Source organism: Acinonyx jubatus, chromosome D4 (genome assembly GCF_027475565.1).
Source record: "Acinonyx jubatus isolate Ajub_Pintada_27869175 chromosome D4, VMU_Ajub_asm_v1.0, whole genome shotgun sequence".
Lineage (NCBI taxonomy): Eukaryota > Metazoa > Chordata > Mammalia > Carnivora > Felidae > Acinonyx > Acinonyx jubatus.
The window spans coordinates 43,576,812-43,597,095 of NC_069391.1; the positions used below are offsets into that span (position 1 = coordinate 43,576,812).

General features: G+C 37.5%; 1 protein-coding gene across 2 annotated transcripts in view; it reads right to left on the reverse strand.

Annotated features, from left to right (window-relative positions):
- Positions 1-19,600, reverse strand: part of IFT74 (intraflagellar transport 74) — an 88,457-nt gene extending 68,857 nt beyond the window's left edge. The window contains exons 1-6 of one of the 2 annotated variants that reach the window (XM_053205025.1): positions 19,439-19,600; positions 16,400-16,542; positions 4,759-4,894; positions 2,432-2,480; positions 881-979; positions 661-721 (exon numbers count right to left, since the gene is read on the reverse strand). In XM_053205025.1, coding sequence (XP_053061000.1) covers positions 661-721; positions 881-979; positions 2,432-2,480; positions 4,759-4,894; positions 16,400-16,519 — 465 coding nt within the window. In that variant the 5' untranslated portion in view covers positions 16,520-16,542; positions 19,439-19,600. The remainder of the gene's footprint in view (positions 1-660; positions 722-880; positions 980-2,431; positions 2,481-4,758; positions 4,895-16,399; positions 16,543-19,438) is intronic. The other variant, XM_015081330.3, reaches the window with a different exon arrangement.
- Between the last annotated feature and the right edge of the window lie 684 nt (positions 19,601-20,284).

The window sequence follows — 20,284 nt, forward strand, 5'->3', positions numbered from 1 at the left end:
GATAAAAGTTTTCCCCTTTAAGACCAAATGCCATTGCCGTCTAGAGCACCTACAGAGTTAGAAGAAAGAAAATTCTGACACTAGAAAGTGTAATGGGGCCAAGACCACCCCAAAGATTGTGACAGTTATGAACAAAGCCAAGGAGATTATTTCTTCAGAAAGTAAACATTAGGAAAAATCCTTGGTGGAACTATGTTTATGTTACATACTCTATTTTGGCAGAAGGCAACCACTGTATTTTGGATGAAACATAAAAATGGAGGTAGAATCTGTGCACTACATAATTAAAATTTTTAATATTTCATAATAAAAACCATCCATAGAGAGATAAAATGTTTTTTTACAGAAATGACAGTTAATACCCAATAAATTTTAGCTACTTTTAAAATGATTATTTTAATACTGTTAGGGAAAATATGTATCTGCAAGTAAATGTATTTTCTTAAGACTGGAAGAATACATATCTGTTAGGCCAAATGATTTCTGGTGAGAAAAATGAGGGAAAAGCAAAGGAAGGCTTTAATCTCTATACTCTCCCTTGTTACAATCTTTCACCGTAAGCATATATTCATGTATAATTTAGTATCTAAAATAATATATTTTTAAAGTGGTAAAAAACAATGGAAATATTCAAAAAAAATCTCAGAAAAGGGCGAATACCATATTGTAGTCTGCTAGTTGTCCTTGAAACTCTTTGATTTCAACAGCTAATGTCTCAGCTCTGTAAGCATAAAACAAATACATTCATAAATGCCTAAATAAGAAGAACATTATAAACATTATGTATAATTACAAATTTGGTATTAAACTTCTGAAGCATATTACATTGAATATTGCTCTTAAAAAGACCTTGCATAATTTTAACTGCAAAACTACTCACCTCTTTTCATATGACAAATATACTGAATTCTCTTGATTGTACATTTCTATTTCTTTCTGAAGTTTATTAATTTCCGTTGTAAGTTCACTTATTTTACTTCTAAATGGAAAGAAATAAAAAAGTCAGCAATAATCCTAATCCAGAAAAGAGCCTTTCTAGTCAAGCAAATTTTTCATAAATGTGTAACAATAATATAAATGATTTTGTGAAAGTTCACTAAAAAAAGAAAAACAATTTATGTGGCCTGTTTGACTAAAATGAGGCATATCCCAAATGATAAGAAACTGAAATAGATTCTCTGATCATTAAGATGAAATAGGACCAGAATGTAAGCCTGGTCAAAATAACAATCTATAGACACAACTAGATGCCTAATTGTCATCCTCACAGCTCCTGCTACTCTCTAAGGTGGGGCTTCTCAAAAGCCGCACTGCTGACAGTTTAGGTCAGTAAAGGATACTCTGGCAGTGGGGAAGGGCTATCCTATGCACTGTACAATGCTTAACAGCATCCCTGGTCAAGTTGTCAGTAGCACACACCCCAACCCTAGCTGTGACAACCAAAAATATGTCCAAAAATCACCAAATGTTCCCTGGGGGGGCAAAAATCATGGACAGTTGAGAACTAGTGCTATAGAGTCAAACAATTACAAAAATACCTAGACCCATTTTTTTGATACAAAAGCACAAATCCTGGAAAAGTGAGGATATGCAATGCTGACAAATAGCTCTATATCCCTTCTTTCTTTTGATTAAAAAGTGGCTGGATATGAAGAGATGCTATGTAAGTGCTGGCCTCATGCTGATGTTAGCATTAAGGAGTGGTGGGGAAAACCTACACTTCTCTCTATTGCCTTCTAGAAGTTTGAGACCCATAAAGGATCCTGATAATTGACAAACAAAAGACTGCAGAAGAAATGAAAAAGAAAACAGAGGTTTTAGGACATGATAGAAGGATGGATTAAATGCAATGGAAATAGTAGACAAAGATATAGATGATGAGCCAAGAACAAAATACAATAAAGCAGAAAAATGAAGACTGAACAGTAGGACATCTGAGCAAAAAAAGGTAGATAAAGAATATGAAAAAAGTTCTCAATTTAGAGCTTCATTCTTAGAGACATAATGAACTTCATGAATTAATTAAAATTAGGTTACATTTGTGGCAACTGACCAATTATACATTCATGTAAAACTCTGCACTAAAATATTGTAAGTATATGCATTTTCCCTTATTAGATACAACTGATGACATTTCAGTGGTATGAATAATATATTTCATAGTAGTTAGTGAAAGAAGCATAATAAAAGATGATTATCATTATATGATAGTGAACTTGACATAAATTAATTCACACACATGCAAACAAATACAATTTAAAATCTCGACCTATTTGTACTATCTCATATATTTTGTAGCACAGCCAAATTAACCAGAAATTATAACACAAAATAATTCTTAAAAATCAACAGACACCTAACTATCTTAATAAGCACCAGCGTCAAAACTTCATGACCATGCATAGGAAAAAAAAATGTTTATTGAACATACCGAAGAAGTCCAAGATAATAAGATTTGTCTAAAATTTGCCTCTGGGGACCTAAAAAAATTTTTTTTAATTATTAGTGTTCAGTTTGGAAATACCACCAAAATAGTAAAGCCAAAGCACAACCACAATTACACTCCACAATTCTGTTGAGTCCTTATTTATGCCCCAATAAATCTGATAATCAAGATGACAGACTGAATCAATTGAAAAGACAACTGGGGTGCCTGGCTGGCTCTGTTGGTAAAGCACATGACTTGTCATCTTAAGGGTCATGAGTTCAAGCCCCATGTTGAGCGTGGAGCCTGCTTAAAAAAAAAATGGAAAAGAGAACTAATATCTTAGCATCATAACATAATGGAAACTTGAATTAAGATCACAAAAATGGGACTAAAGGTAGGGGTGTTAAGACAGGAAGTACACTCTACAGGTCAGGTTAACTGAATGCAAACTCAATCTAAGAAAGTCTAGGCACACCAGGGTGGCTCAACAAGTCAAGTGGCTGACTCTTGATTTCAGCCCAGGTCATGATCTCATGGTTCGTGAGCATGTGCAGAGCCTGCTTGAGATTCTCTCTCTCTCTCTCTCTCTCTCTCTCTCTCTCTCTCTCTCTCTTCCCCACCCCTGCAGTCTCTCTCAATCTGTTTCTCCCTCAAAATAAATAAATATTTTTTTAAAAGTCTAGAACAGGGTTATCCAATAGAACTTTTTGCAACAATGGAAATATTCTATACCAACACTGTCCAATAAAGCAGCTACTTGGAATTATTAAACACCTGAAATGTGGCTGATGATAGCAGAGAACTGAATCTTTTATTTAATTTTAATTATTAAATTTAAATAGCTACAAGTAGCTATTAACTATCATAAAGCACAGTGAAGATTTAGACTGTGGATTTCTCAATGCAAGAGATTATGATTTTTCATAATTTGTCCTAGAGACCGTTTTTTTAGAAACATGATCTTATTTCAGTTATTTCAGCAGGACTAAGAAAGTACCCCTAGGTTAAATGTCCAAAACTTGAGAGAGGTGACCTTGCAAAGTGGAAAAAGTAAGGATAGAGAGTAGTAACTGTGAGGTCTATGATCAGAAGAGGGAGAGAAGACTAGACAATGATATAATTTTGACATTTCTTCACAGTATTGATATCAAGCAAGCATTTCTAAAAAATTGTGTTGTTTTTTTTTTTAAGTTTATTTATTTTGAGAGAGAGAGGGGGAACCAGTGGGAGAGGGGCAAAGAGAGGACAGAGGATCCAAAGTGGACTCTTCACTAACAGCAGAGAGCACTCAAACCCACAAACTCACAAACCGTGATATCATGACCTGAGCCGAAGTCAGATGCTAACCAACTGAGCCACCCACATACCCCTAAATAATTGTTTTTTAATATTTAGTGAGCTAAGTGGTATTATAATAAAGTAAAAAAATTTAAGTCTCCTGAAAGGCATGGCATACTATATTACAAAAGGTAGCATCATATCTTATAATTAATTTTGTCCCAGTAGAATATCTTCATCCCTGATAAGTCATCTGTCACAAATACAGAAAATAAAAAACTCATTATAAAGCAGTTTACCATGCTTTGATTTGTATGTATCACAGACCAATTTTTGAATCATAAGTGTACCATTATGCTTTTTTAAACACATACATAGGCCTAAGGAAAGATGCAGTAAAAAACTGTGTTACCTTCAATTCCTTACTTAAGAAGTTACATATTATAATGGATTATTAATTATTAGAAAAGTAACACTTCTTGAGTCATTTATCATAAATACACAAATACCTTAATAGTGTCATTTTGATATGGAAACAATCAAAAAATATTTCAGAATATTTCTATGTAGTACTAGAAACCTAATTTTCATTCCTGAGCTTTTCTTCAAATTATTTCAAATTTCTTCAAGTTATAGTAAAGCTCCATATTTAGAAAAATGAAGATTAAAGTTCACAGTGTATTTTCACAGCACTTTTATTTAACCATCACCATAATTTTGTGAATCAAGGAATAAAAATTGAATAAAATGGCCTCTTTATACTTCTTGGCTAACTAATATGGTACTGCAATACTATTTTTTTTTTTAGTGTTTGTTTATTTTTGAGAGACCTCAAGTTGGGGAGGGGCTGAGGAGGGGGTGGACAGAGGATCCTAAGCGGGCTCCATGTAACAGCAGCAACCCCAACACGGGGCTTGAACTCACAAACCGCAACATCATGACCTGAGCTGAAGACAGACACTAGTAACCAACTGAGCCACCCAGGTTCCCCCAGTAATATGGTACTGTGATACTTCTTATACAAAATATACTCGTCTTTTTAAAAGAGATACCTTTCATTCCAGTTTTCATTCCACTCAAACCTTGTTGTGTTACAGGACGATCAGCAACTTTGATTTGAGAAGACAGAACTCCCCCTGTCCCAATGGTACCACCACGAGAGCCTGGTCTTGCTGTTCCAGGTGGTATCTAAATGAAAAACATGATTTTAGTTTTAGTAAACTAGAAAAACACTATACCTCTAGTACTGTTATGACAGCAAAGAGATTATTTTTTAAAAATTAAAATTACATTTAATTTGTAAAGTATTCCTTACATTTTTGAATTCCCAAAATAGGACATATTAAATAAAAGTCTTTAACATTTAAAATTCTATGAACAATAGATGCCGGCAGCCAAGCTCTCCAACCAGCCTGATGGCAGGGCCCAGACGGTGGATGGATCGGGACTGCAGGGCGGCCCACCGACAGTGAAGCTTCTTGTACTCCTGCTTTTATGTAATTTGGCCTTAGCATTGGTCAGGGCAGCCCCCCCTACCAATCAAAGTACCTGGGGGAATTGTCTGTTGGTGAATTGCCCACGACATGCCCCCAGGGAAAAGAACCACTGGGGAAAGAAAGAAGATACCCCAAGAAAATCATGCAGCCCTGCATCTCGCCCTTGCCACCCCCTATAAAGACTCCTCTACCTAAATGAAGGATGACCCCATATATTTCCCAGCCAAGGAGGGAACAAATGGATTTGAAAGCCCCACTCCGGCAACAAAGGAGTGTATCTATGGATACAAGTTACTCCAACCCTAGGCCCACCTGGCCCCCAGGAGACATTCAAGATGATGATTGGACCTGGTGGGTTAAGGTACAGAATGGTTCATTAGTTCCTAGGTATACATTGTCTCTCTGGGAACACATGAGGCGTGGGTTCCCAGGGTCCTCTTGGCTCCCTCCCGGCACCCCAGACCAAAGCAAAAACTTTTGTTCCTTATACCGCAAATGGTTCAAAAAAACAATTAAGAAGTCCTGTCCCTGTAAGTGTTCCACTTGAGGTATTGAGAGATAGAGGACCTTTCATGAAAATAGCAAAGCAAATGCTTTATAGATTATAGATAAACGTAGATACATAATGAAATAATGTGAAGAAATTAATCAATAAGCAAAGGGCAGGAGGGAACATTACAAGAAAATAACCATGTTGTTCCTTAATGGGTGATTACACATAGGAACATTTTTAGAATTAGGTAATGCCAGAAAAATAGATGACGCATGCTACAAGGAAATTGCTAACAAATATAATGCCACATTTGCCACGATAAAGCGGCCAGTCAAACACACTGCTGTTGTCTGTGTCCATTTTTTATTTTTTCACCGGCGCCATTCATCCTTCGGGAATCCCTGGATCTGCTGGGGCTGGACCCCGGCAATTAGATAGTACATTCCTTTAAAATTTAAAATTTTAGAGGAGTTAAGATGGCAGAGAAGTAGGGTTACGGGGATTTCCCTTCCCTTCCCTTCCCTCAAACACAGCTGTATTGAGGTCAGAACACTTGGAACACTAAGGAAATCAATCTGTGGAGTGACAGAAAAGTCTCCACAGGTAAGGGAGACAGCTCAGCAGGACACAGATGCATTATGTGAACTGGGGAAGATAAAACAGCGTAGGCACAGAGGGGAAGGAGCCCCTTCTGTGGAGAAACAAAACGGAGAGAAAGAAAGGCTGTGGATTGTGGTATTGTGCTAGTACAAGAGAAAAACTTCTCTGGACCATGGACTGGGGAAAAAAAATACTGAGAGTGCCAGTTTCTACTTTGCAAACAGCCTTAGGAATTGAAGATCAAAGATAGGAGCTTTCAAAAGTGTGCAAATTTCGCCAGACTGAAGTCACTGCAGCTTCCATGTACGCAAGCCTGGGGGGGAAGAGGGAGCTGGCCCCAGGGCACAGTAGCAATCTCAGGGGCATGCTGAGAGGTAACAGTCTCCTTCCTCCAATACTGTGGGAAGAGGGTCTATGGCCCCACCAAGGACAAAAGACCCTTCAGGCGCCAGCAGGGCTGAGTGTTGCTACACCAAAATGGAATCCATCTGGTACAGGGCCCCTTAAGACATCAGGTTCTGAATCTTAGCCAAGAGCCTAAGAGGTGCGGGAGACTGTGGAGAACAGGCTGACCACCAGCACTATTCTGTAAGGGCTGCCTGAACAGCATGGTTTGAGAAACCCAGTCCAGGGAGGAGAGACTGGGGTGTTGCCATTTTTCTCCTCATCACCAACACAGTGGGGATTGAGGGAACAGAACACTTGCCCCCAGTGGAGGCGGGACTGGTTTACACCAGACCCGCCCCTCGTGTCTAGCAATCTGGCAACTGCTCACCTACTGGAGTGGGAATGACACTGACTGAACTAGACAGTCCCTCCTCCAGACGAGCACAGCCACTGGTCCCAGACACCAACAGACAACTATCTTGTGGCTTTGTATGTTAGTCTGTTTTTCTTTTTTTTTTTTCCTCTCTTTTTTCTTTCTACCCTCTTCTTTTTTTCCTTTGGAATCAGGATCATAGTTTCTGATTTGATTTTTGGTCAATTCTTATTTTATATACATATATATATATATGTATTTTTTTCAGGCATTTTTATTCTTTTTACACTTTTTATAAAGCTCCATCTTTATTTTCCTTCCTCTCTCTCTCTGGATTAAGCCTTATAGTTTCTTTGATTCTCTATTTGGTCTTTTTTTTTTTCACCTTTTTCATTTTTCACTTTCTATGGGATCAGGTTCCCCACCTTTTCCTTTCTTCCAGAGTTACTTCAACGAACAAATCAAAGCACACTTGGTGGAAGGTCCAAACAATCCACACCACAAGTAAGGAGGAGCTTTGTAGAAGACTGACCAGTGGGTACAGCAGCCAAATACACAACACAAGAGTGCACTCAACACACTCCAAAAACACTTCCTGAAGTGCCTGGCCCTGGCCAGTGTATTATCCCTCTTTAATATCGTAGTAACTTGCAGATGGAAGACATAACAAGCTGTTAAAACATGTAAAAGCCAGAAATGTAGCCAAAATGTTGAAACAGGAGAATTCTCTTCAAAAGACAACCCAGGAAGAAATGACAGCTAGAGAATTGCTCTTAACAGATACAAACAATATATCTGAACAGTTTAAAGTAACAGTCATAAGACTAATAGCTGGGCTTGAAAAAAGCATCGAAGACAGCAGAGAATCTATTGCTGCAGATATCAAAAATGTAAGAAATAGTCACAATGAATCAAGAAATAACTGAGATGCAAAATAAACTAGATACAGTGACAGCAAAGATGGAAGAAGCAGAGGAGAGAAGAAGTGAAGGTAAAATTATGGAAAATGATTAAGCTGAAAAAAGAGGGAAAAGAAATTATGAGACCACAAGGGGAGAATTAGAGACTTAAGTGAGTCAATGAAATGAAATAACATCCATATAATAGGACTTCCAGAAGAAGAAGGAGAGAGAGAAAGGGGCAGAAGGTTTATTTGAACAAATTACACCTGAAAACTTCCCTAATCTGGGGAAGGAAACAGACATCCAAGTCTAGGAGTCACAGAGAACTCCCTTCAAAATCAACAAAAACAGATCAACACCATGACATATAGTGAAACTGGCAAAATACAAAGATAAAGAGAGAATATTGAAAGCAGCTAGGGACAAACAAGCATTAACCACCAAGGGTAGACACATAAGGGTAGTAGCAGACCTGTCCACTGAAACTTGGCAGGCCAGAAGGGAGTGGCAGGAAATAAATACTCAATGTGCTGAAGAGGAAAAATATGCAGCCAAGAATCCTTTATCCAGCAAGGCTGTCTTTCAGAATAGAAGAAGAGATAAAGGCTATTCCAGACAAACAGAAACGAAAGGTGTTCCTGACCACTAAACCAGCCCTGCAGGAGATCCTAAGAGGGACTCTGTGAGTGGAAAGCAGTAAAGATTACAAAAGACCAGAGGCATCACCACAAGCTTGAAACCTACAGATAACACAATGACACTAAATCTGTATCTTTGAATAATCACTCTAAATGTAAATGGATTAAATACTCCAATCAAAAGATACAGGGGTATCAGAATGGGTAAAAAAATAAGACCCATCTATATGCTACTTACAAGAGACCCATCTTAAACCTGAGGACATCTGCAGGTTGAAAGTGAGGAAATCCATCTATCATGCTACTGGGCATCAAAAGAAAGCCAGAGTAGCCATAGTTATATCAGACAAACTAGATTTTAAAACAAAGTCTGTAACAAGAGATGAAGAAGGGCATTATATCAAAAGTAAGAGGTCTATCCATCAAGAAGAGCTAACAATTATAAATGTTTATGTCCCCAATGCTGAAGTACCCAAATAATATAAATTAATCACAAACATAAATAAATTTATACACAATAACATGATTGTATGGGACTTTAATACTCCACTTACAACAATAGACAGATCATCTAGGCAGAAAATCAATAAGGAAACAACGGCTTTGAATGACACATTGTGTTGCATCCACACAACTCCTGAAACAAAATGCTATGGGCACCAGTGACAGTCACAACAAAGTTTATTGCAATGAGAGGCAAGGCCAAACGATCAGGACTGACACTCTAGACCAGAGTGCATCTCTAACAGCAGGGGTACAGAGTTTTTAGAGTCGACCACATAGACCACATCGTCTTATCATCACCTGGGAACAAAACAAAGACATAGTTCCCAGATGGGGATGGAAACAGTTCAGACATGCCCTTGCCCCAATCCAATCAAACACTAATCCAATTTATTTTCCTTGAACTTTTGTTCCCTTGATTGATAGGACAAGGCTGTTATCTCTTAATCTACAGTGTTAAAACAAAGCTGTTATTTCTTAAGGCTACAGGTTAGCCCTACACTACAATTTAACCCTTACAATTGGAACAGATGGACTTAACAGATACATTCAGAACTTTTCCTCCCAAAGCAGCAGAATATACATTCTTCTCGAGTACACATGAAACATTTTCCAAAATAGATCACATACAGGGTCACCAAACAGCCCTCAACAAATATAAAATGACTGAGATCATACATACCATGCATATTTTTAGATCACAACACTAGGAAACTTGAAATCAACCACAAGGAAAAATTTGGAAAGTCCCCCAAATACATGGAGGTTAAAGAACATCCTACTAAAGAATGAACGGGCCAACCAGGAAATTAAAGAAATTAAAAAATATATGAAAGCAAATGAAAATGAAAAAATGACCATCCAAACCCTTTGGGATGCAGCAAAAGCAGTCCTAGGAGGAAAATATATTGCAATTCAGGCCTATCTCAAGAATCAAGAAAAGTCCCAAATACACAATCTAAACTCACACCTAAAGGAACTAGAAAGGCCGTGGCAAAGAAAGCCCAAAGCCCGCAGAGGAAAAGAAATAACAAAGACTAGAGCAGAAATAAAAAATATAGAATCCAGTAACACAGAACAGATCAATGAATATAGAACAGATCAATGAATAGCCAGATTAATCAAAAAGAAAAGAGAGGACCCAAATAGATAAAATCACAAATGAAAGAGGACAGATCATAACCAACACCACAGAAATACAAACAATTATTAGAGAATATTATGAAAAATTATATGCCAACGAACTGGACAATCTGGAAGAAATGGACAAATTCCTAGACACTTACACACTACCAAAACTCAAACAGGAACAAACAGAAAATTTAAACAGACCCATAATCAGCGACAAAATTGAATCAGTTATCAAGATATCTCCCAAAAACATGAGTCCTGGTCAGATGGCTTCCCAGGAGAATTCTACCAGCCATTTAAAGCAAAGTTAATACCTATTCTTCTCAACCTATTCCAAAAACAGAAATGGAAGGGAAGCTTCCAGACTCAATTCTATGAAGCCAGCATTACCTTGATTCCCACACCAGACAAGGACCCGACTGAAAAGGAGAATTACAGGCCAATATACCTGATGAACATGGATGCAAAAATTCTCAACAAAATACTACCAAATCGAATTCAACAGTATATTAAAAGAATTATTCACCATGATCAAGTGGGATTCATTCCTGGACTGCAGGGCTGGTTCAGTATTTGCAAATCAAACGTGATATATCACATTAATAGAAGAAAGGATAAGAACCATATGATCCTAGCAATAGATGCAGAAAAAGCATTTGACAAAATACAGCATCCTTTCTTAATAAAAACCCTCAAGAAAGTTGGGATAGAGGGAACATACTTTAATGTCATAAAATCCATATGTGAAAGGCCCACAGCTAATATCCTCAATGGGAAAAAACTAAGAGCTTTCCCACTGAATTAGGAACACGACAGAGATGTCCATTCTCACCACTGTTGTTTAACGAGTGTTAGAAGTCCTAGCCTCAGCAAATAGGACAACAAAATGAAATAAAAGGCATCCAAATTGGCAAAGAACTCAAACTTTTACTTCTCACAGATGGCATGATACTCTACATGGAAAACCCAAAAGACTCCACCAAAAAATTGCTAAAGCTGATACATGAATTCATCAAAGTTGCAGGATATAAAATCAACGTACAGACATCAGTCACATTTCTATACACCAATAATGAAGCAACACAAAGAGATCAAGGTATCAATCCCAAGGTATCAAGGTATCAATCCCATTTACAACTGCATCAAGAACGATAAAATACCTAGGAATAAACTTAACCAAAGAGGTAAAAGATCTGTATGCTGAAAATTTCACTATAGAAAGCTTATGAAAGCAACTGAAGAAGACACAAAGAAATAGAAAAACATTCCATGTGCATGGATTGGCAGAACAAATATTGTTAAACTGTTGATACTACCCAAAGAAATCTACACATTCAATGCAATCCCAATCAAAATAGCACCGGCATTCTTCACAGAGCTAGAACAAAAAATCCTAAAATTTGTATGGAACCACAAAAGACCACGAATAGCCAAAGTAATGTTGAAAAAGAAAACCAAATCGGAGGCATCACAATCCCAGACTTTAGCCCCTTCAAGACAGTATGGTACTGGCACAAACACAGACACATAGAGCAATGAAATAGAATAGACAACTCAGAAATGGACCCACAAATACATAGCCAACTAATCTTTGACAAAGCAGAAAAGAGTATCCAATAGAAAAAAAGAGTCTCTTTAGCAAACGGTGCTGGGAGAACTGGACAGCAACATGCAGAAGAATGAAACTGGACCACTTTTTTACACTATACACAACAGTAAATGCAAAATGGATGAAAGACTTAAATGTGAGACAGGAAATCATCAAAATCCTAGAGGAGAAAACAGGCAGCAACCTCTTTGATCTCGGCTGCAACTTCTTACTTGACATGTCTCTGAAGGCAAGGGAAATAAAAGCAAAAATGAACTATTGGGACCTCATCAAGATAAAAAGCTGCACAGCAAAGGAAATAATCAACAAAACTAAAAGACAACCAATGGAATGGGAGGAGATACTCGCAAATGACATATCATATAAAGCGTTAGTATCAAAAATCTATAAAGAACCTACCAAACTCAACACCTAAAAAACACATAATCCAGTTAAGAAATGGGAAGATATGAATACACACTTTTCCAAAAATGACATCCAGATGGCCAACAGACACATGAAAAGGTGCTCAACCTCACTAATCATCAGGGAAATACAAATCAAAACTACAGTGAGGTATCACCTCACATAGGTAAGAGTGGCCTAAATTAACAGCTCAGGAAACAAGAGATGTTGGTGAGGATGTGGAGAAAAGGGAACCCTCTTGCACTGTTGGTGGGAATGCAAACTGGTGCAGCCACTCTAGAAAACTGTGTGGAGGTTACTCAAAAAATTAAAAATAGAACTAACCTACAACCCAGCAATTGCGCTATTTATCCAAAGGATACAGGAGTGCTGATTCAAAGGGGCACGTGCAACCCAATGTTTACAGCAGCACTAGCAACAATAGCCAAATTATAGAAAGGGCCCAAGTGTTCATCAACTGATGAATGGATAAAGATGTGGTATATATGTATACAATGGAATAATACTCAGCAATGAAAAGAATGAAGTCTTGCCATTTGTAATGACATGGATAGAGCCAGAACATATTATGCTAAGTGAAATAAGTCAGTCAGAGAAAGACAGGTATCTATGATTTCTCTCAAATGTGGAGAAACTTAACAGATAAGCATAGGGGAAGGGAAGGGAAGGAAAAATAATATACAGAGAGAGAGGCAAACCATAAGAGACTCTTAAATACAGAGAACAAACTGAGGGTTGATGGGGCTAGGTAGGGGATGGAGGGTGGGGGAAATGGGTAATGGGCATTGAGGAGGGCACTTGCTGGAATGAGCACTGGGTGTTGTATGTAAATGATGAATCATGGGAATCTACTCCTTAAGTGAAGACTACACTGTATGTTAGCTAACTTGAGGGGAAAAAAAAAAAATTCTACGTTAACTATATTTCAAGAAAAATAAAGTAAAATTTTTTTAAAAATTAATTTTATGTGTAGACATTATATAATAACCTCAAAACTGGAAAGGAATTAAATATCCACATTTTTGTCCCTATTTGACCATAGGAAATGGTTGAATAAGTTACAGTATATTTTAAAAAGTAGTTTACAGAACAGTATTTATAATTCCATTTTGTAAAACAAAAAAGTCTGAGAATTATATAAGAAACAATAACAATGGTTATCTCCATATGATGTGATATTATAGTTCATTTTTATGTTGTTATTTTTACAATTCAGTGTTTCAGCATTATTGTGGTAAGTATATACTACCTTCAAAATCAGAAAAAATAAATTTTCATTTTTAAATTATAATTACATATAAATTCTGTCATGAGATAGCCAAGTGTCAAAGGGCTGACATCATTCAGCATGCATTCATATCATTACATGATTCTCTACTTCAGGTCTGTAAAATCCTATATAACATTACACAATCTGAGGAAAGGACAAAAGACTGTCCTCTTGTCAGTTCATACAGCATGGACAAGTTGGAAAAGTAGGAGACAACCTGAGGCTGTTTCAAAATATCCTTCTTTTGTTTATCTTCCATTCTTTCTTTACTTTTTCCCCCACTCTCTGTCAAAGAGTTAAGTAGTAGATTAAATATGTAGTAGACATTTTAGATAGGGATTGTATATAACCATAGTCATTCATTTTGCTTATCATTAATTGTTAGGTGGTGGTCTCTAATCTTGTCAGCTAACATAGTTCTTAAGTGATTCTGAGAATTACTTGGTTATTATACTGGGGGCCAACAACAGTAACACATGTCAAAGAATATGTTGGACATAGGAACACTGTCAACCACAAATACAAATGAAATGAGTTCAGGGTTATCTTGAGTGATCTTTGGAAGAGAATGCTACATCTCTTCCTGGGCAAACTTTACCAAATGAAAATATAGAGAAGTATAAATTAAAACTGCACATATTAAAAGGAATTACTATATATATGTATTCACATGGAAATATATTATTAAAAGTAATGGACAAGATAAATAAAAATGTGTATAGTATTATCATTATTTTAGAAAATATTAAAACCATATAATCTTATATGCATGTGTGTTAGTGTTTGTCAATGAACAGAAAAAAATCTTAAAGGGTATATATGTCACACTGTTAAAAACAGTTATACCTGAGGTAGAAGGGAACTCTGACACTTTTCCTTTGTATGATTTACAACAGGCATCAATATCTTTAAAACTGCAAACATTAAATGGGTAAAGCACCTGGCATGGAGTAAGCGGCCAATCAGTGTCAGATTCTTTATAAATATTTAATTAACAAGCATAAATTTTTACTAAAATAAAAATTCTTACTAGCTCAGTACCACGTACATGAAGGTTTTAGAAAAACCATTTCAGTGTAAGTTGATGATGCTGGTAATATTAGCTGAAACTCTAGAAAAATCTGAAAACTTTAAGAAAATCTGATTTTTAACAAAATTATTCCCTCCAAAATTTATTGTGCTTCTTATGAACTAAAAACAGGACGACCCAGTATTATCTCTGGTTTGCAGTTAGCCTACTGTGTAAACTTCACAGATAAGGAGTCAAAACCACCTTACATGGAGTCAAAATCATCTGCTACAACCATCAGAAAAATTAATATGAATATTTTGGCACATTTACTTCTCTGTAAATAAATGTAAGTTTTTATGTTCAACTGGCACCACACTTTTTTTTTTCATTTAATACTGTATTATAAAGATATATACTTTCCTCAAATACTTTGAAAATAATTTTTAATGACTACCTAATAGCCAATTATAGGGATAGATATATCATAATTTATTTAAGGTTTGCCTGTTACAAGGTAAGTTGCTTTCAAATTTTCACTATTATAATGAAACTGTAACAATTATCTTTTATAGGATATCACTCTGCTTAGAATTATCAGTTTATAAAGTTTATCCATTTTTTTCTAATGCGGTGTTTCTCTTACTGATTTATGACACTCCCCATCTTACACTAAGCTATTAACATTTACTAGTTTGTTTGTTTGTTTCCAGGCTGCTGTGGCAACCAAAATATTGTTTTACTTATTACTTATATTTTTATATTAGAATACTGCACTTTTATTTTTGTTTTTTATTGCTTTAAATGAATTCTGGAATAGTTTTACAATGATATTCCCCACTCTCCCCAAAAGAAATCTCATGTCATTTTGACTTAACATAGGGTTCATAGTGTTTAATTACAGAAAGAGCTCTTACCAGTTCATAAAGTTTTTTCATTTTACAATTCTCAACTCTATTTATGACATATATGTTGCAGATATTTTTATCAGTTTGTCATTTTTCTTTTAACTTTATTGTGGTGTTTTCAATTTTTAAAAATTCAAATATATAAATATAAACATACTTTCCTTTTCAGTACTTGGTGTTTCTGTTTTACAAAGGCCGAGTCCACACCAAGTTTATATGAAATACTTGCCTGTATTTTCTTCTAGAACATTTATGGTTTCATTTTTTAAATATAAAGTTTCTAAAATATCTAGAATTCTGTGTGAGGGAGGGGTCAATTTTTAAAAATAAATGACTTATCCATTACTTGAATAAACTATTGAATACTCCATGCTTTTCCAACTATTTTGAAATGTTACCTTCATCACTAATTACATATGTTTGATTCTGTTTCTCATCTATTCCATTTCATTTAATTCAGGCACCAATAAGCTATACCACTTAAATTATTGTACCTTTAAAATAAATTTGAATATCAATGTGAGAAGGTATCTTCTCTCAGTGTCTTTTAGGGGTGCCTAGGTGGCTCAGTCAGTTAAGCGTCCAACTCTTGATTTCAGTTCTGATCATGATCTCATGGTTCGTGAAATCGAGCACCCACACTGGGCTCCGTGCTGACAGTGTGGAGCCTGCCTGGGATTCTCTCTCTCTCTCTCTCTCTCTCTCTCTCTCTCTCGCTTTACTCCTCTCCTACTCGCACTCTCTCTCTCAAAATAAATAAATTTTTAAAAATGTCTTTCAGACATCCTCCCACATTTATACTTCTAGGTATCCCCCCAAAAAAACCCCCCCAAAAAACGCCAAAACATATGTAATAGTATGCTGATGGAATAAAGAAAGAACAAAGAAGAATCTCTTATTATAGACAGGCTTTCCAACTTCTAGTAGGACATATGCATGAGAATTAAACAGATTTGTTTGAAACTTACTCCAGTTGCCACTCGAATACTTGCTGATGGGGGTCGTATTCCAGAAGGAGGTCTTCCAGTCAACCCCATTCCACCTCGTGAAACAGGGCGAGCTGCTGAAGGTTTGTGATTACTGGCCATCGTTTGTTTACTTTCACCACTATCTGGGAACAAGTAACAGTTCAATTCTCCTTTAAGGTCTCCTATAGCAACACACTGGAGATCCACATAACTTCCCTTCAAACATTTAATCCACAATGACTTCTCTTGCAAATTGTCATTCCAGGTACTACTACAAGGCTAAACCGGCTTCATTTTGTTCAAATATGAAAGTAATGTTCAATTTAGAGTGGAACTATTAAATCATTTATCATATGCCTTTCTCATTTCCCTATTTTTTACCAAAATGTAAGCCTCTCTAATTACCTATCTCTCTTGAGCTCTTCCCATACTCTACTAAAATTTCTCTTTTCTGACATATCCAGCACGTTTTTTCCCTCCCTACTTTTTTTTTTCCCCACAGGGAAAAATGATGATTCACTCCTTTATATTCTAAACCCTGTTATCAGATCTTTCATTTTACTCTTTGCCTTAATAGAATCCCAACTTGCTGCAAAACACTTTCAGTGAAGGCTGTTTTAGCTTCTCAATCCATAATTCCAAAGCAAAGGAGTGCACAGCATTCCCGTTGCTCCCCAGTGTCACTTTTAAAACATTAATCTTCCAAATCTTCCTTTGAGGACCAAGGAATGCAACCTTACTGCCTTGGATCTTTCCTGGTTCCTTTTACCTTAGGGACCTCCTAATTTCTCCCCCCATCTTTACTAAAGTCTTTTATACCTAGTTCAAGTCTCTCTACTCCAGTCCCACCAATGTCCTGGATGACTTCCATAGGGATACTGGCTTCAATATCTAACATTCTAGGTCACAGTTCCCTGACCTAAATTTTAGTAACCATCTCAACTCCATTTCACTCATCCATAGCTATGGCTAGACCTGGAGCTTGTCATCATCTGGAATTGTTTCATCTCAATACCAATTGAAATATTTCATTGGTACTCTTTATACCCATGTTATCTTTATTCTCACTCTATTTCCCTTTAAACCCGCTCCTCAATTCACTCATCCTCTCCCAGTTTACCAGCCCCCTCCTTTACTCATCAGAATATATTATTCAAAGTTTTGGCTGATGATTTAGAATAGCACTTTTCAGATTATGAGTCATGACTTGTTAGTGGGTTGTGAAAACAAGTTGGTAGGTTTTGCCCAATATGCTTTAAACATGAAGTAAAAAAGGTAAGAAGGGTGACTGAGTGGCTCAGTCAGTTAAGCATCTGACTCTAGATTTCAGCTCAGATCATGATCTCATGGTTTGTGAGTTCCAGCCCTGTGTCAGGCTCTATACTAACAGTTTGGAGCCTACTTGGGATTCTCTCTCCCTCTCTGCCCCTCCTCCACTCACTCTCTCTCACAAAAATAAACATTAAAAAAAATGTAAGAGGGGCACCTGAGTGGCTCAGTTGGTTAAGCGTCTGACTTCGGCTCAGGTCATGATCTCACAGTTCGTGAGTTCAAGCCCCACGTCAGGCTCTGTGCTGACAGCTCGGAGCCTGGAGCCTGCTTCGGATTCTGTCTCCCTCTCTCTCGTTGCCCCACCCCTGCTTGCTCTCTGTCTCTCAAAACTGAATAAACATCACACAAAAATTTTTTTTTTACATGTAAGAGTTCACTGCATATAGGAAGGGTATTGTTTCATTACATTTTTGTTTCAGTTATATTATGTAAATTTACACATTAGCGAAACAAATACTTCATTGCTAAAAAATGCTAACCCTCATCTTCATCTAAGCTTTCAGCAAGTCCTAATCACTAATCACAGATGACTATTACAAATATAGTAACAATGCATAGTCTGACATATCTCCAGAATTACCAAAATGTGACAGACATGAAGCGAGCAAATGCTGTTGGGAACATGGCACTTGTAGACTCGCTTGACACAGGTTTGCCACAAACCTTCAATGTGTAAAAAGCGCATTATTGGAGAAGCTCAAGAAAATGAAGTACGGCTGTTGTCCACGTAAAATTTAAGTCTATTATTCTAGCTTTCCTGACAACTTTAAGAAAATGTACAACATATAGAATTTCCAGGGACGCCTGGGTGGCTCAGTCTGTTAAGCCTCCAACTTCAGCTCAGGTCATGATCCCTGGGTTTGTGAGTTTGAGCCCCCATCGGGCTCTGTGGAACAGCTCAGAGCCTGGAGCCTGCTTCAGATTCTGCGTCTCCCCCTCTCTCTACCCCTTTCCCGCTCACACTCTGTGTCTCTCTCTGTCAAAAGTAAATCAACATTTAAAAATTAAAAAAAAAAAAAAAAAGAATTTCCACCTGACTGTCTCTACCACTGCTTTACTATCTTGGAGAAAGCCTAGCATTAGATCAGTCCCAGGAGATAAAATAAAAAGAACGGTCACTCCTAACAGGCTACTAACTCCGTTATTCACGCAAATCGGAGACGGAGCCTAGCCTTTGGTTCCAGAAAAATGAGAGACACAAACTTTAGCTCTGACAGTTATCCCCACTGGATGTGGGTCCTCATCTGTAAGACCCATGCGTGGCAATGGGCTGTGGCCTGAAGAGCTGTTGTGAAGATTAAAGATACTATATAAAAACATCGGCTTGCTAATTATTACTACCAGGATCCTCCCTAAACCAGCCATTTTAACATATACCAACAACTGGCAAGTTGCTAATAAAAGACACAAATCTATTGCTTCGAGTGAAATCCCTCAGCCCACGGTGAATTTTCTCTTTGAGGCTCTTGGATCCTTCCCTCCGGTCTCGCCTCGGCAGGTTTCCTCAGGGGACTGACTGAGGTGATCTCTCCACACGCTCCGCCGGCCTGGAGTCCGACTTCCCAGGCCTGGCGACAGGGTGAGAGAACGGCTAAGAGCCGAAAAGTGTGGATTTGTTTTTGTTTGGAGCGGATCAGCTTCTCCAAGTTAAGAAAAGCAGCTCCGGACGGACTGAGAGAGGGATAGATGGGACCTGGGATTTCTCACCTCCCTGGGAGTGTCAGGAGGAAAGCTGTAGCGGTGACGGGCGCTCGAACCTGTTTCTGAGGCCGCCACCCCGGCGGAGCCCACCAGTCTGCCAGAGCACCGTTAGCTCACTTCGTCACGGCAAGCTGCCCTTGCGCAGCTTTCCTGGGTCCTCAGAACTAACCACTAGCGGCTACGCGCGACTACGTATCCCGGCAACGGGGGCGGGACGAAGAGAGGACCCGCCTCCTGATTGGCCAATCTTCGGCTTCTGCCCCTGGAAACACCAAACAGAACGAGAATAACCTGTTCTCGCGAGATTGGAGATCTAATTTTTGTTGTCGGAAGTGTCTCCAGTCTTTTTCTGAAACAAACAGAAAACGGCGACTTGAGTAGGAAAGTACGTTTTGTCTGAAAACCTTAGTATTTATAATCAAAGTCACCTTTCTGATTGTGTGCCTGACCTGCATTTACTCCTAGCGAGTTTTATTATATCGCTATGTCACCTCGTATGTGACATATGTGTTATCGTGTAATAGACTTTTTAATAACTGTTTTTAGTTACTTGTGGTAGGCAGCGTTATACTATCTTTTTGCTTCTTATTAGAGGTAGTTATCCTTCCTGTTAGGTCTGCGCAATGTACACATTACATTAAGTATAGATGTGTTTCTGGTGACATCTATTCCTCGTTAAAGATAGGAAACTTCCAATCTTTAAACTTCCTTTCAAAGTTATTTTGATCCAAGTTTGTGAAGGATGAATTAAATGGACAGTGGTCTTAAAAATAACTATCTTAGAATCAATGTGTAAAGAAACACCATGTAGGGGTGTCTGGGTGGCTCAGTCGGTTGGGCATCCGACTTTGG